The 15,295-nt window shown below is 38.8% G+C and overlaps 1 protein-coding gene across 14 annotated transcripts in view; it reads left to right on the plus strand.

The window, feature by feature from the left end:
- Positions 1-15,295, plus strand: part of PTPRK (protein tyrosine phosphatase receptor type K) — a 430,669-nt gene that overhangs the window by 102,535 nt on the left and 312,839 nt on the right. For all 14 annotated transcript variants that reach the window (XM_067466813.1, XM_060753318.2, XM_060753320.2 and 11 more), the window contains exon 2: positions 5,882-6,004. In XM_067466813.1, the coding sequence (XP_067322914.1) occupies positions 5,882-6,004 (123 nt within the window). The remainder of the gene's footprint in view (positions 1-5,881; positions 6,005-15,295) is intronic.

The following is a 15,295-nucleotide window of genomic DNA, read 5'->3' on the forward strand; positions in this document are numbered from 1 at the left end:
TATCTGTGTTTTTCCAATTACTTGAATAATAATCATGTGATAGGTTAAATGATAACTGATAGATACTGAAGTTACATCACAAAAACAATATATAACCTCTGATATTTCCCCTGCTTTGTGTTAATTACTCCTCACAGATATGTCTACAAAGAACACTTCAGAATGAGATTAAATTGCTTTAATTTCTGTAATATTTAATGTTTCATAAATATCAGGGTTATTTTTAACCTGAGCTGCAGATGAAGAATTTACTTTGGTTTGAAATAAAATGCATACCAGATATACCATGTCACATCTCATTTGTGCTGTTAATTTCTGATGTAGCTTGCATTCTACCATCTGTATAACACACACAAAGTGTTTGTGTGTGTCTCTCTCTGTTTGGCAAAATATCCGATCTTTGAGAATCTGGCTTCCTCAGGTCCCAATGCTACTATAGAGACTAACTTTTTTTGTCTCTGTCTTCAACAACCATTCCTGTAAAGGCGATACTAGATCATGAGCAGTTTTGTATTCTTTTCTTTTAAGGTGAAAAGCCTTACAACTGGTTATACCAGGAACCAAATTTGGAACCTTCATCATGCACGTGGGTTTTTTTTTTGTTTTTTTCGTTTGTTTGTTTTTTGTCGTGTCAGGAGCGATTTGAGAAACTGCAAGTCGCTTCTGGTATGAGAGAATTGGCCGTCTGCAAGGATGTTGCCCATGGGATGCCCAGATTATTTTTGATGTTTTTATCATCCTTGTGGGAGGCTTCTCTCATGTCCCCGCATGAGGAGCTGGAGCTGATAGAGGGAGCTCATCCGTCTCTCCCTGGATTTGAACCTGTGACCTGTCGGTCTTCAGTCCTGCCGGCACAGGGGTTTAACCCACTGCACCACTGGGTTTAACATAGTCTTTAACTGAGTTCTTTCTTCTTTCCAAAAGTCATAGGAAAGGTTAGAAAAGTGGACATGAATTAATGCAGTCAATTACTGGTGGTGTAACTTACTTTCCACAGTATGCTTGATTTCATCTTTGATAAGATGGAAATCCTAATTTGTTATGCTTTTGCTTGCTCCATAGACTATGGACTATGAAAACCATCCAGTTAATGGTACCATTTTTAAAGCAATGTACCCAAAAGCTTATATCCCAGGCATAGGATACATTAAATCTGGAACTTTAAAAAATTATTAGCTTTATTGGTTAATACCTTAAGCAGTATTTTGGTTTGCAAACCTCATGACTACAGACTTGAGATGGAAGGAGATTCAGAATGGTGGTTTACAAAATCCGGTTAACAACATACAGACATCTTTAGTAGGTTTGCTGGTTTTGTAGAGATGAATTGCAAACTCAGAAGGAATAACTAGCACTAATCACAATGTGGGCCTCGGAAATTAATAGGGCCCATGAAGGAGAGCAATTAGGAACATTCATCTTCCAAATGAGTCCATGTGAGATCCATTGGTACTTTGTATTTATATACTTGAGGGCATTTGTGCCATTAAAAGGGATAATGGCTGCCCTTAAGGCATGTGTGCTAAAGCAATCTGTCACTTTGCTGTTGTGACGGCAAACAGTATAATGTTGCTTAAAGGAATAATGTTGTCCCGTTTATCAGTCAAGTTTCTTCAGAAATTGAAAGTTTTGGCTCTAAAATCATCATAGTCTTATTATAATCTAACAGAGGGTAAGACTTGAGGCTGGAGATTCGTTATGACAGAGGCTGATTAAAAGGTTCTCTTGGTGAGAACAACACTGCAACTTTTAAAAGCTTTAATGTTTCCTGGTTCGGGCTGCTTCCCTTCTTTCCATTCTGTAATCTGCCACCCTTGACAGTTGCTCTGACATACCAATCAACTCAGCCGAGAACATTGCTCTTTGTTTTTGTTTGACAATATAAAGTGATACACACATGACTAATATATGGAAGGCTTCACTCAGGTGGAAACAGAACTTATTTCAGATGCTTTAGAAAAACAGCTCAGCATTGTCAGACACATTGACGTCTGATCGGCTATGAAACAACATCCAGTTGTTTTATATTTTCTTTCATCCTTTCCTAAGTAATGGGTTTTTCTACCTCACTTCTTCCCCAAACTTTAGGAATATCAGTGGTTGAAATGCTAACCCACTTGTTAGCATTAAAGTACCCCAATATTTTTAATGTTGCTATATGTGACAGATCAATTTAGTTTATTCTGATTAGAACAAGAATGTAACTGTCCTTCCTCCTAGGTAGCATTGGGAGAGTTTGAGGCTCATTTTTTGTTAGGTTGGTTTGTTTGAGGAAACATTTTGAGAGGGATTCTCCCCTCACCCCCCCCCCCCCAATGTTTCTAAAAACATTTTATGAATTGCACATTTTTGTGTAAAATGCAATCTTTTGTAATTTGTGGTAAAATAGTCCCAAGGTGTGAGAGAAATTGATGCCAGGTAGATGATTTTTTTTTAAAAAAAAGAGGTGCTTTTCTGTATGAAGACACCCTCTCCTCACAAATGATTTTTTTCCCCTTACACCAGTGGTTCCCAACCTGTGGGCCACGAGAATGAAAATCCACTTCGCAAATCTCCCTCCTCTTTATTTATTTATTGCCACTCCCTTTCACAGAGCTGACCAGCTCTGCCCCTTTTGATATGAATGTTGGAAAGTGGTCCCTGGTCAAAAAAATGTTGGGAACCACTACCTTACATCCTAAAATAGAAACCCATAGTAATCTTTTCCACCTCTTTTAATAAACATGAGTTAAAATTACTGATCAGGGTAGTAAAGACTTATCATACTCTAACTTACTTCTAAGATTTTCTCAATGTACATCTTTTTGTGTTTTGCTTTCAGTAGGTATGTCAAGAAATTATATCCTTTGGGCCAATGATTTGTATTTAAGGATAACATTTGGCTTTTTGATAGTGTGTGACATTGGCCCAACACATGTCTCTGAACTTCCATGAAGTATGCAAGCCCTAAACATCTATAGGAGAAAATAATTGAGAGCTACTAGATTAGACTAATACTTTGGAATTACAGATAATAATATTTTAGCACTTGCTACATTGTAAGCAATAATGTTACTGTCAGTTCCACTTACGGTATGTGGCTAAGCAAAGACCTAGAGTCACATGAGAAAACACTACAATGATTACTGCTTGTGTTTCAGTAACCTAGCTAATAGATGTGGTAAACTAGTTGTGCAGTAGACTAATAAGCATTGGTACATATTTTGTTTGTCTTTTAATGTAGATATTTTCAAGGCTGTTTCCCCTAATAAATACCAACATATACATATGAAGCAGACATTAATATAAACAAAGGCTTATAGATTGGATATGGGGTGGGACTCCTATAACTTGAATGCTGAAGATATTGTGTACATGAGGTACTGGTAGCAAGGACAAAACTTGGTGCTTCTCCCCACCCATTTATTTCTCTCTCCACCAAGGAGGCAAGAGCCATGTTGGGAGGGAATAAATGTGGTTGAAAGTTGGAGTTTGGAAGGTTCTTTTGTTGACAAAATATTATGTTATCTCCCCTTGGGCCTCATTTACACTGACGCATTTCCTACAGTTTGAAGGTAGTTTCAAATGATAATAGCCAGACAACAAATTCCCATGGAAGTGCATGAAAGAAAGCCATAAATGTGCATCAGTGCTCTGTGGTTGGTGTCATCACCATTTGGATTTCAAACTGGTTCTAGGCTTTCCTATGTGATCATCTGCACAGAAAAGACACTTTCTTCAGTACCGGTTTGGAAAGATTATCAAATTTACAATTACAAGTATCAAATGAACTCTTTTACACTAGGGGTTTTGGAGTATTGTATGTATTGTATGACCATATTTTAGCAGATCTTCTGAAGATGCCAGCCAAGGTGCAGGCAAAACATCAGGAGAAAATGCTGCTAGAACATGATCATACAGCCCAGAAACCACACAACCCTCCAGCGATTCTAGTCAAGAAAGCCTTCAAAAATATGGATTTTTTCTACAACATCATTTTTTGACATCCTTTAGTAAAGCATCATTAATTCATTTTAATAGTTTTTTTATTAAAATACTTTACTGTAGTAATTTACTAATGAATGGTCAATAAATGTGAAGTATACAAGCAAATGTGGCAAGATTTTCCTAAGAACACATTATTTGTAGTCTTAAAACTTGGTACTTCCCTTGTGGTGTTGGGTTAGAAATGCATCTTGCTATCAGTAAGCATAATACATGCTCACAGCCAGCTATTTTCTTTGAGATTATCACAGATTATCTTTTCTGATCTTGCCTTTCATTTTCAAAGCTAAGCATCAAATCCAAGGATTTCCAAGTTCAGGTTGCTGTAACAGCTGCTACAAAATTTATAATGTGCCTGACATCTGTTGCTGCTAAAGTTGCCTTTCTTTGTACTTCTGCTGTTAAGAGTGGTATGTCTCATGTTCTGGGAGAATGTATGGCTGTGGCAAGGCTTCCACTGTGCTCTGGTGCCTGGACAGAGGGACAAATAGGGGAACTGTGCTATGCCTTCTAGTAGCATTTTCTTCAATTCCAGAAGAAATACTATATCATATCTTGTATCTGATTTTCTTCCCAATAGTAGATATGCAGCTTTAGCAAGCTGTCTGTTAGGGTAGGCAGAAAATTGACCTGTCTTGGTGATTTGAAGCAGACTGGCAAACATTCATAATTTTAATTGGTTAACAATGGCAGCAAGAAAAAGAAATTATCAACCCCCTAAATTGTACTGCTAAACTGAGGAATACTTGGTTTAGAACTAGGTGGACCGTGAGTTCTCAGTTTCCTGGATTTATAATTTTTAGTTATGTCCCCAGTTCATAGATTAGGGTTTTGGAATTAAAAAATAACTGAAGACATTGAAGCACAGGAACTTTTGAATGGATTCAGAGCATGCTGTGATATTATTAGCTTAAGAGAGCCTTTTGGGTAAAATGCGTGACATATTAATCATTTTAACCAGGTTAAGTTCCACTAGCATACTTCTGTGAATCAAGATGACAAGGGTGGTGGTGGTTGTAGCTTCCCAGGCACTCTGATGGTTGTTCAGCAGATATTCCAGTGGTCATTTCAATCACAGAGTGGAGGGTGGAAATGTTTTTGCGTGCTGTTGTGTGGCAGGCTAGTGATCAAAGTTAATTTGGGGATTTGGGTACAAAATAGAGTTTCTATGGCTGACTGCTCTGAATTGCTGCACATCAGCAGCAATTCTCCATGGAGAATTTGCCTTGTGAAAATCCAGTTTTGACTTGAAGTCCCTTGATTGGTCCAAGACAGAACTGTTACAGTAGTGCATGTCTTTCTGCCAGAATGGCTGCAGGTCCAGTAATCTCCAGACAAGATATAGAGTTGGTTGCCTCTCAGCCTTTGGTCTCATGGAGTAGTGACAGTGTTGCTGCCATTATAGCTTCCCAGGGTGCATGTGGCTTCACCAGTCCTCTGTAACATTACTTGATCTTGATATCAGTGTGATAGTGCTTCAAAAAAAAAATAGCAGCTAGGTTATGGAACTCTTCGGTTGCAGCCAATGAGTGTGAGAAAGAAAAAAAAAGGCTGTTTTTTCATTCAAATGCTGCTGCAAATGAGATCTAACAGCAGACTGGGCAGCAATATTGGGGCAGGTGGCTCCCATGTTTTAATTGGTGGGACATTGAGGAAGTCTCTGTAAGGCAGTGGTTCTGAACCTGTGGGTCGCCAGATGTTTTGGCCTTCAATTTCTAGACATCTTAAGAGCTGGTAAACTGGCTCAGATTTCTGGGAGTTGTAAGCCAAAACACCCACAGGTTGAGAACCACTGCTGTAAGGAGACCTCAGCTCATGGGGTGTAAAAATGCATTCAACAATACAATCTGTATTTTGAAAGTATAATTGTTTTTCCCTTCCTTTCCTTTTTTTTTAGGAGGTTGCACATTTGATGATGGCCCAGGACCCTGTGATTACCATCAAGACCCATATGATGACTTTGACTGGGTTCACGTTAGTGCTCAGGAGCCCCATTACCTGCCACCTGAAATGCCTTCTGGTAAGAGTTGCAACAGGGATACTCATTTTATTAGTATTGGTGTTTTGATCTTTGTTTTGTGTGTTTTAATGTTATTGTGTTTAACCTCTATGCTTTAGCTATGAGCAAAATAAAATGCAAAACCTAGAGAAGCATTTAAACAAGGATCCTAGCTAAATTATGACAATGGTAAGATAAGCTATTTATCTTCAATTCAACTTTAGTGATGTGTTCAAGATTGGAACCAGGGACTGCCTAAAGAATGTGCATCTCCAGTGGGTCCAGTATGATTGCGGTGAGGAGGTTTTTGGTAGTCTCCTTCCCTCAATTGTACACACCTAGATCTGGATTACATCCACTAAACAAGCCACCTGTAAATTGTCCTGCACAAACTTTATTCTCAGACAGCAAGGAGAGTGGGAGAGATTAGGTGATTCACTAGCTTGGTTTGGTTGCAGTCCTGTATCCACTTACGTGGAAGTGAGCAGCACTTTACTCAGTCAGATTTAGCTCTGCATAGTGATGGGAATCAGAGCTGTTAGGTTCAAAATAACCCTCACTTAGGGTGATTCCACAAAAAAAATAATAGAGTGCGAGAAGCACAGTTCATAACCAGCAGAAACTCACATGTAAGGAGCCAGGAGAAGTTTCCATTCAAGAGGATGGATTAGGATCACAAGAGTCACAACTTTAGGTTCCAAAAATATATTTATTGAAGCAAAAACAAATCCATTCTAGATAGAAAAGAGTTTTGGAGCGAACTAGCTTACTAAGACTTTTTCTAAGAAAGGTAAAAGGATAAAAATAAGAAAATATCTGTGCAGCTACATCTTGCCTAGAGAAAGACAAAATGTGTCCTTACTCAAAGGAAGACAAAGGCAAGAAGAGGAAGGAACAAAATGGAGAATGACCACGTGGCCAAACCCAGAGCAATAAAAAAAAAACCTTTAAGAGGAAGTTACCTCATCCCTCAGAGAGGTCACATTGCTACATCTTCAAAGTGGGGAGGAGACAGTGGCAAGAGAAGAAGAGAAAGACAAAACCCCTTCTGGGATAGACAATTTCTGGGATAGGAATTTAGGGAAGGAATTCCTCACTCTAATACTATCTAGTCTATCTACTCATTGAGGACTTGAGACTTGTGCAGTCAGGGATGAAACCTAACACATAGACATGGGCAGGTTTCCACACATTGTTGTTGTTCATTCGTTCAGTCATCTCCGACTCTTCGTGACCTCATGGACCAGCCCACGCCAGAGCTCCCTGTCGGCCGTTACCACCCCCAGCTCCCTCAAGGTCAGTCCAGTCACTTCAAGGATGCCATCCATCCATCTTGCCCTTGGTCGGCCCCTCTTCCTTTTGCCTTCCACTTTCCCCAGCATAATTGTCTTCTCTAGGCTTTCCTGTCTCCTCATGATGTGGCCAAAGTACTTCAGCTTTGTCTCTAGTATCTTTCCCTCCAGTGAGCAGTCGGGCTTTATTTCCTGGAGGATGGACTGGTTGGATCTTCTCGCAGTCCAAGGCACTCTCAGCACTTTCCTCCAACACCACAGCTCAAAAGCATCGATCTTCCTTCGCTCAGCCTTCCCTAAGGTCCAGCTCTCACATCCGTAGGTGACTACAGGGAATACCATGGCTTTGACTAGGCGGATCTTGGTTGCCAGTCTGATGTCTCTACTCTTCACTATTTTATCGAGACTGGACATTGCTCTCCTCCCAAGAAGTAAGCATCTTCTGATTTCCTGGCCACAGTCTGCATCTGCAGTAATCTTTGCACCTAGAAATACAAAGTCTGTCACGGCCTCCACGGTTTCTCCCTCTATTTTCCAGTTGTCAATCATTCTTGTTGCCATAATCTTGGTTTTTTTGATGTTTAGCTGCAACCCGGCTTTTGCGCTTTCTTCTTTCACCGTGATTAGAAGGCTCCTCAGCTCCTCCTCGCTTTCGGCCATCAGAGTGGTGTCATCTGCATATCTGAGGTTGTTAATGTTTCTTCCAGCAATTTTCACCCCAGCCTTGCATTCATCAAGCCCTGCACATCGCATGATGTGTTCTGCATACAAGTTGAATAGGTTGGGGGAGAGTATGCAGCCTTGCCGTACGCCTTTCCCAATCTTGAACCAGTCTGTTGTTCCGTGGTCAGTTCTGACTGTTGCTACTTGGTGCTTGTACAGATTCCTCAGGAGAGAGACAAGGTGGCTTGGTATGCCCATCCCACCAAGAACTTGCCACAATTTATTATGATCCACACAGTCAAAGGCTTTAGAATAGTCAATGAAGCAAAAATAGATGTTTTTCTGAAACTCCCTGCCTTTCTCCATTATCCAGCGGATATTGGCAATCTGGTCTCTCGTTCCTCTGCCTTTTCTAAACCCAGCTTGAACATCTGGCAACTCTCGCTCCATGTATTGCTGGAGTCTTCCTTGCAGGATCTTGAGCATTACCTTACTGGCATGAGAAATAAGGGCCACTGTACGGAAGTTTGAGCAGTCTTTCGCATTTCCCTTTTTTGGTATGGGGATATACGTTGATTTTTTCCAGTCTGATGGCCATTCTTGTGTTTTCCATAGTTCCACCACACCGTCAAAACTATCCTCAATATTATTATCCTTCCTATACAGGTCTTCTGTATAGTCTCGCCACCTTCTCTTGATCTCTTCAGCTTCTGTTAGGTCCCTGCCATCTTTGTTTCTTATCATACCAATTTTTGCCTGGAATTTACCCCCAATGTTTCTAATTTTCTGGAAGAGGTCTCTTGTCCTTCCTATTGTGTTGTCTTCTTCCACTTTGTGGAAACATGAGGTACTTACTGTACCCTGTGTGTTTAGGATTTCCTGCAGACTTGTACAAGTGAATATTTTGGTAAATGAATGCAAAATAATTGAAAGTACTTAAATGTTTTGGCAGTGTCCCAGCTTTTATATTCAGGAATAAGAGTATGCTAATTATTTTGCTCCCTGATTCCATGCTATTTATCTTGTTTCATTAAACATTTTCCTCTGTTCCTTCCTGTACAAATTGTTTAATTGACAATATAAATTTGCGGAGTTGTAGTTAGAAGGCAAGGAAAATGACACAAATTTTAAAAACTAATATATCATGTTTTAAAAAACTATTGCCTAAGATACATTGAGTGCATTGACCATTCAAATGATATACATTTGCCATGAGGTTTTATTTTCAACTCAGGACATTACATTTTTCTTTTAAGGAGGCAATTAATAGCTCTGAAAGAAATCCCTTGACACAACAATGGAAATGCTTGAATAAATATGTTCCTGGACTACAGTACATCTGCTCTTTAGGGTTTACTGTATACATAAATAGATTTCCAGCACAGGTTTAGCTCATTGTTTTCCCCTTTAAATATATACCTGATATATTTAAACCACAGTGTGTATGACATGAAAATAGAAACATTAGCTTGGAATATCAGAGGGGTTTTAATTGATGGAAATATTTCCATTGTTTATTCCTATTGAAGACAAGATAATGAATAACTGAAGAGGTACAGCCTCGATGACCTTGTCTGCTCACCTTTGATGAACAGCTTAATCGGTGCTTTCCAGACAGAATGATATGCAGAGTGAAATAAATGCCTCTGAAATTCAAGTGCATTTTCAATTAATAGGATATTAAATAATTAATCTTACAAAAGGAGGAAATAAGACTAGACCACTTGTGCCTCCTGAACAGCTTCTGTCAGCTGAAAGGAGGAAAAATGGGGATTTTGTACTGTAAAATTAGACCCAGCCCATTTTCAACCCCTTATACTCGGCTTCTGTTCCTGCAATTTATTATCCTTAAAAGCGAGTGCACTTTCACTTTTGTAATTAGCAATTAGGCGCTTGCTAATCTGTGGCTGCAAGTGATAAATGGTTGAATGCTGCAGTGCACCTTCCTTGTTAAACAAAGTAGCATATTACGCAAGCATTTAGGCTGCCCCCTGCCTGCTGCAAGACCTTGCAAGTACCACACTGGTTTAAGACTTGGATCCACAGTAAATTCTTCTATCATCACTAGCATCCCAAGCATGAAATCCACTCAGAAAATTCCTACCATTTGAAAGAGAAAGAGGTGCCTTTTGACGATAACTCCCTACAAGCCCCAATAACCTCTCCGTGATCTCCTGGAATGGTTTTTCAGGAGGTCTAAGTGGCTGAAAGGGTGAAAGGAAATAAAAATCATCTTTGTACATATGTCACAGTGGGATAAGTATATTGTAATTGCTCTCAAAGTTTGCTCTTCCCTATATCCTGGATGTGACCTCCTAGAATCCCTGACTCATAAAATGCAGTTCAGTTTAAACAATATAGCACCCCACAGTCTATTCTTGAAAAAAAATCCTATTTTAAAATCTACTTGGAATAAAAAAAAATGTTTTAGCCTGCAAAGAAAAGGATAACAAGAAGGGTCCCTACCATCCCTACCATCTGTGTTTAGGATGGGGGTGGGACTGAGAGAATGGTGTCTCCTGATGATCTCACAGCCCAGGTTGGCCCATATAGGGAGATATAATCTGCTGTATAGCCTTGACCCATGTCATATAGGGCTTTATAGATCATAACCAGCACTTGGAATTGTGCCCATAAACAAACTGAGCCAGTGAAGCTGTTGCAACAGAAGATGTCTTTTGTAGCTGTCACAGTTAACACATTGACAGTAACTCATTAGATCACTGGAAGTTTCTGAACACACTTCAAAGGCAGACTCAAGTAATCCAAATGAGATGTAACTAAGGCATGTACCACTGTGACCAGATTAGATGTCTCAATGAATGGATGCTATTGGGGCATTAGTATGTCGCAGCAGCTTAAACCGCTGAGCTGCTGAACTTGCTGACCGAAAGGTTGGTGGTTCAGATCCAGGCATCTGGGTGAGCTCCTGCTATTAGGCCCAGCTTCTGACAACCTAGCAGTTCAAAAACATGCAAATGTGAGTAGATCAATAGGTACCGCCTTGGCAGGAAGGTAACTGCACTCCATGCAGTCATGCCGGCCACATGACAATGCTTGCTCTTCAACTTAGAAGTGGAGATGAGCACCACTCCCCAGAGTTGGGCATGACTAGACTTAATGTCAGGGGAAACCTTTACCTTTACCTTTGCTTTAAATGTGTATAAGCACTTCTGGCTATATAAAAAACCTGGGTTCAAAGCTGAGTCCAGGAAAACACTGAAACAATGCACTGTCTTCAGGGAGAGTGTAATCCCATCTAACATAGGCTGAATCTCTGTTCTGGTTTCTGACTGATCAAGAGCACCTCTGGATTAATTTTCAAGTCAAGTTGAATATCCTTTCAGAGCTGCCTGTTCAGATTTACATTTCAATAAATCAATATTATAATGGAGATTTCTTCAATATTTGACTTTTTAAAAGTATTTGAGTTTTCAATAATAGTGCCTAAAATAAAAGAATTTTATCAAGTAATAATTCCCTGTGTCTGATGAATTTCACAAATTCAATTGCATTTCAACAAAATTATCAGTGTGGTAAAATCTGGATGTTGTGCAGTGCTTAAAACCGAACTGTTTGGCTTCCTTGGTCTGGGAAGACTGGGATATAAGAGGATATATTTTTATTTGAACTCCTGAGCAAAAGTTGCTTCTTTTGAACTGGCTAAAGTGGAGAGCTGGAATAAATACTCACTTGTTTCATTGGAAGTTGTAAACTGTGTCCCTTCAAAGGTTCTCTGTTAGAACTTGTGTTTTTAAATGTGACTCTAAGGACCTTGAGTTAGGAGGGAGCAGGGGTCATACTTTGCTAATGCTTTGCAATTATTTAAGACAGTTAAAACAATAAAGAATTCCTTAAAGATGAATTGGGAGAATTGGCATTAGAAAAGAAGTTGTGATTCACTGTAAGTATATGCAAAGTGATGACTATTACCCCATAGCTATCATTGTGCATATGCTAATCAGCTTTGAACTGGTAGTGACTAACCAGGAATGGAATTTTAGGTTGTGGTAAAGGACATGATAAAAATATCCTAGTAGGTGCCTGAAAAGAAATGGGTACATTCCAATTCATTTTTTTTTAAAAAAAAATCCTGCCAATCTCACAATGGCTTTGTATAAACTTGTGATGAGACCAAACTTGGAATGTACAGTTTTAGTTACTGCACCTCAGAAAAGCATTTTATGGAGTTGCGAAAGTTCAAGTGGCTAAAGTCACTCAGTTTCAGGGAGGTAGGTTAGTTCAGAATAAAGAAAGAAGGGAATAACATAATAAAAGTGAATGAAACTATTCATGGTATGGATAAATTGGATAGGAAGTGGCCAGGTTCAACCAGTGAAACAGAGTAGGGAGAGATTTGGGAACTGTTAAGTAGCTCTTAGTATTTGGGAAGTACTTCATACAACACATGGTCAAATGGTCAGAAGGTGGAATTCACTACCACAAGATGGTAGAGATGGCAATCAACTGGAGATTCCTTCATTTTGTAGATTGGATTCCTTCATTTTGTAGATTGGATTGGAGATTTTTTATTGTGCTTTTCCTGCATCGCAGGGGGTGGGACTAGATGGCCCATGTGGTCTCTTCCAGTTCCATGATTGGTTTAAATTTGACCCGAGTTGAAACTGACCTCTTCATCCAGCATCTGCAGCCTAGTAACCGTGGCATTCTGGAAGTTTAGCTTTTTGTTTCTGTTTTATTCTCTTGATAAATTGTTTAATTCTTTCAAATCTGTTTAAGTTTTGGATTGTCTGTAGCCTACTGCAGTATCTCTGTGGATTAGCATGGAACATAAATAAGAAAATAAAATAAATAAAACGGGGATTAGACAAATTGGTAGAGAATTAGACTTTTAGCAGCTATTAGTCATAATGGGTATATACAAATCATAAGTAGAATGGGCAGTTACCAGCTGTTGAGAATATTAGGAGAGGGGAGGCATTTGTGCCCTCTTTTGGAGACTTCCTATAGGCATCTATAAGACAACTGGGGAATTCTAAACTATAGGTATATAATCACATTTTGAACATCTTTTCTTGTGTTCTAGTACGTATGGTAGACTACAGTGAGGGGAGGGGAAAGGAGACAATCAAACCGAACCTATATTTAAATAAACCTTTTGTCATCCTTGATGCCAAACAAGAACCAATAACCCATTGTGGGCCTGCATTGCAGATTTGGTATTGTAGAAACTATTTTTAAAAATAAAAATTATTGAAGATTGTGCCTGTCAGCACTATATATATTATTTTTTCCTGACTTCTTTTTTGGGTTCTTTTGTGGGCTTTGTTCACCTCTGCTCCCATTTTTTTTTAAAGGCTGGGTCTTTCTGTATGCAGTTTTCCTATGGTAAAGTCAAGCTCATGCATGTTTCAATTTTTTTCTTCCATACTCTCTTCTTTGTATCTCCTCATATCTGCTTCTAGTATCTTTATTTTTCTGCCTTGTGGGAGGCTGACATCGAAGAAAGGAGGTGGAATTTTTGCTGCAGGGTGTGTAAGATAAGGGTGAAAGTGATGATGCAAGAATCAGATTTTTTTTTAATCTTGATGTCCTTTCTCAGATACCTTTAAGTTGCTGGGGGGTATCTTTGTCCTATTCTGCAATGGTAGTTCACCTGCTTTCATACTCATTCTCTTTATCTCTTCAGTTTGGTTTTCTGTCTGAACATGACTAATTGGAAGTATACATAATACACATTTTAAGAATTTATTTCAGTATTGGAAAATTCTGACCTCTCTTTTTTAAACAGGTAGGAAGTAGTGCATTTTAATTTCTTCCAAACTCTTAAGTTCATACGAACAGCCAAATGTCCTTAAGGTGTAGGCTTTGTTTTTAACTGTAATATATTGTTTGAATGTCTTTTGGTGGACAGTGCAACTCAGATGTAATAAATAAATCATGATCCCATGGAACTTAGATGTTTAATTAGATAGACATCATTATATAATCCTGTGAAATGGGAAGAGGAAATTTTCCCCATATTTCAGCTGTAACAAAAGATCTGGGATAATGTATAGAAAAATTGGTTGACACTTATTAAAGTTTTGAAAGTGTTATTAAAACGCAAATAACTAGCTTTCATGGTCTTCTAGGTTCTTATCTTTTTAATTCAAACATTGTTAAGGAACATAAGAATTTAGAAATGGAATCCTGGATAAACGTAGCCATTTCCTGAAACTACAACCAGTGCCTGAGATTAAGAAGCCTTAATTCTCATATAATTTAAGCAGAAAATCCAAAATCCAAAATATCACAAAATCCAAAATTATCCACATGGGTGCTTGAGATGGTGAAATCTTTGCTTTATTATGGTTCCATGCCCACAAACTTTGTTTCATGCATACCATTATTTATAAACAGTGTATAAAATTGATTTCAAGTTATATTTTGAAGGTGTCCCATCTTCAAGATATCTCATTATGTAGTATGCAAATACAGGTATCCCAAAATCTGAATAAATCCTAAACCCAAACACACTTGTGGTCCCAAGCATTTTGGAGAAGGGATACTCAACCTTGTAGTTCAATAAAAGAAAGCATAGTGATAATTTGAATATCGTTTTTGCCAATTGGTGTTGAGTTTAGCACTGAAAATGGTAGTGCCCATAATTGCTTTTTGTTGAGTGTTGGAGTCACATCTTAAGTGTGGGTGTTTTGTACTTAAATGACCTTACAGATAATGTAATGAAGAATTCAACTGGACTTTTGCTGTATGACTATAAATACATGGCAAAGTATATGTTGTGTTTTTGCAATGAGCTGTATGTATCAGTTGGGAGTTTGTAGGGTGATTGTAAATGTGGAATACTGAAGGTTTTGGCATTTTAAGTTGGGACCAGCATGTAAGTCCAGTTGCTTGTCTCAACTAATGCATATCCATTGAATCAATAGAAATTAGGCAAATCAGCTCACTTACGCAAATTCCATTTATTCAGTGGCTCCACTCTGTTGCAGAAAACACAAATTTAGGCCACTAATTGTGTGTCATATAGCATGTGTCACTTTTAATATGTCAAATGTCATGTGCATCTTTATTTTTCTCCAATAAGTAGAAGGCATACGAAGAGAATGATGGTAGAAACCCCAACTGGGTTTGCTGCGGGTGTAACAAAAGGCACAGGGTCATGGAATCATCTCTAGCATGTGTTAGCAGGCTTCTTCTTTCATCTCTCTTTCTTGCTGTGTATGCTTTGTCTCTTCTCTGCCACTGCCTGCCCTAAGATCAAAAGCCTAAAGCCAAGGCAGGTCTGTTTTATGAAGCGACTACAAGAATAGGTGCTACTAGGTGCATATTCTTCACATGACTTCCTAGTGCACTGTAGATATCCCCCCCCCCCCCATGTTCCAAATTCTCA

Source organism: Anolis sagrei, chromosome 1 (genome assembly GCF_037176765.1).
Source record: "Anolis sagrei isolate rAnoSag1 chromosome 1, rAnoSag1.mat, whole genome shotgun sequence".
Lineage (NCBI taxonomy): Eukaryota > Metazoa > Chordata > Lepidosauria > Squamata > Dactyloidae > Anolis > Anolis sagrei.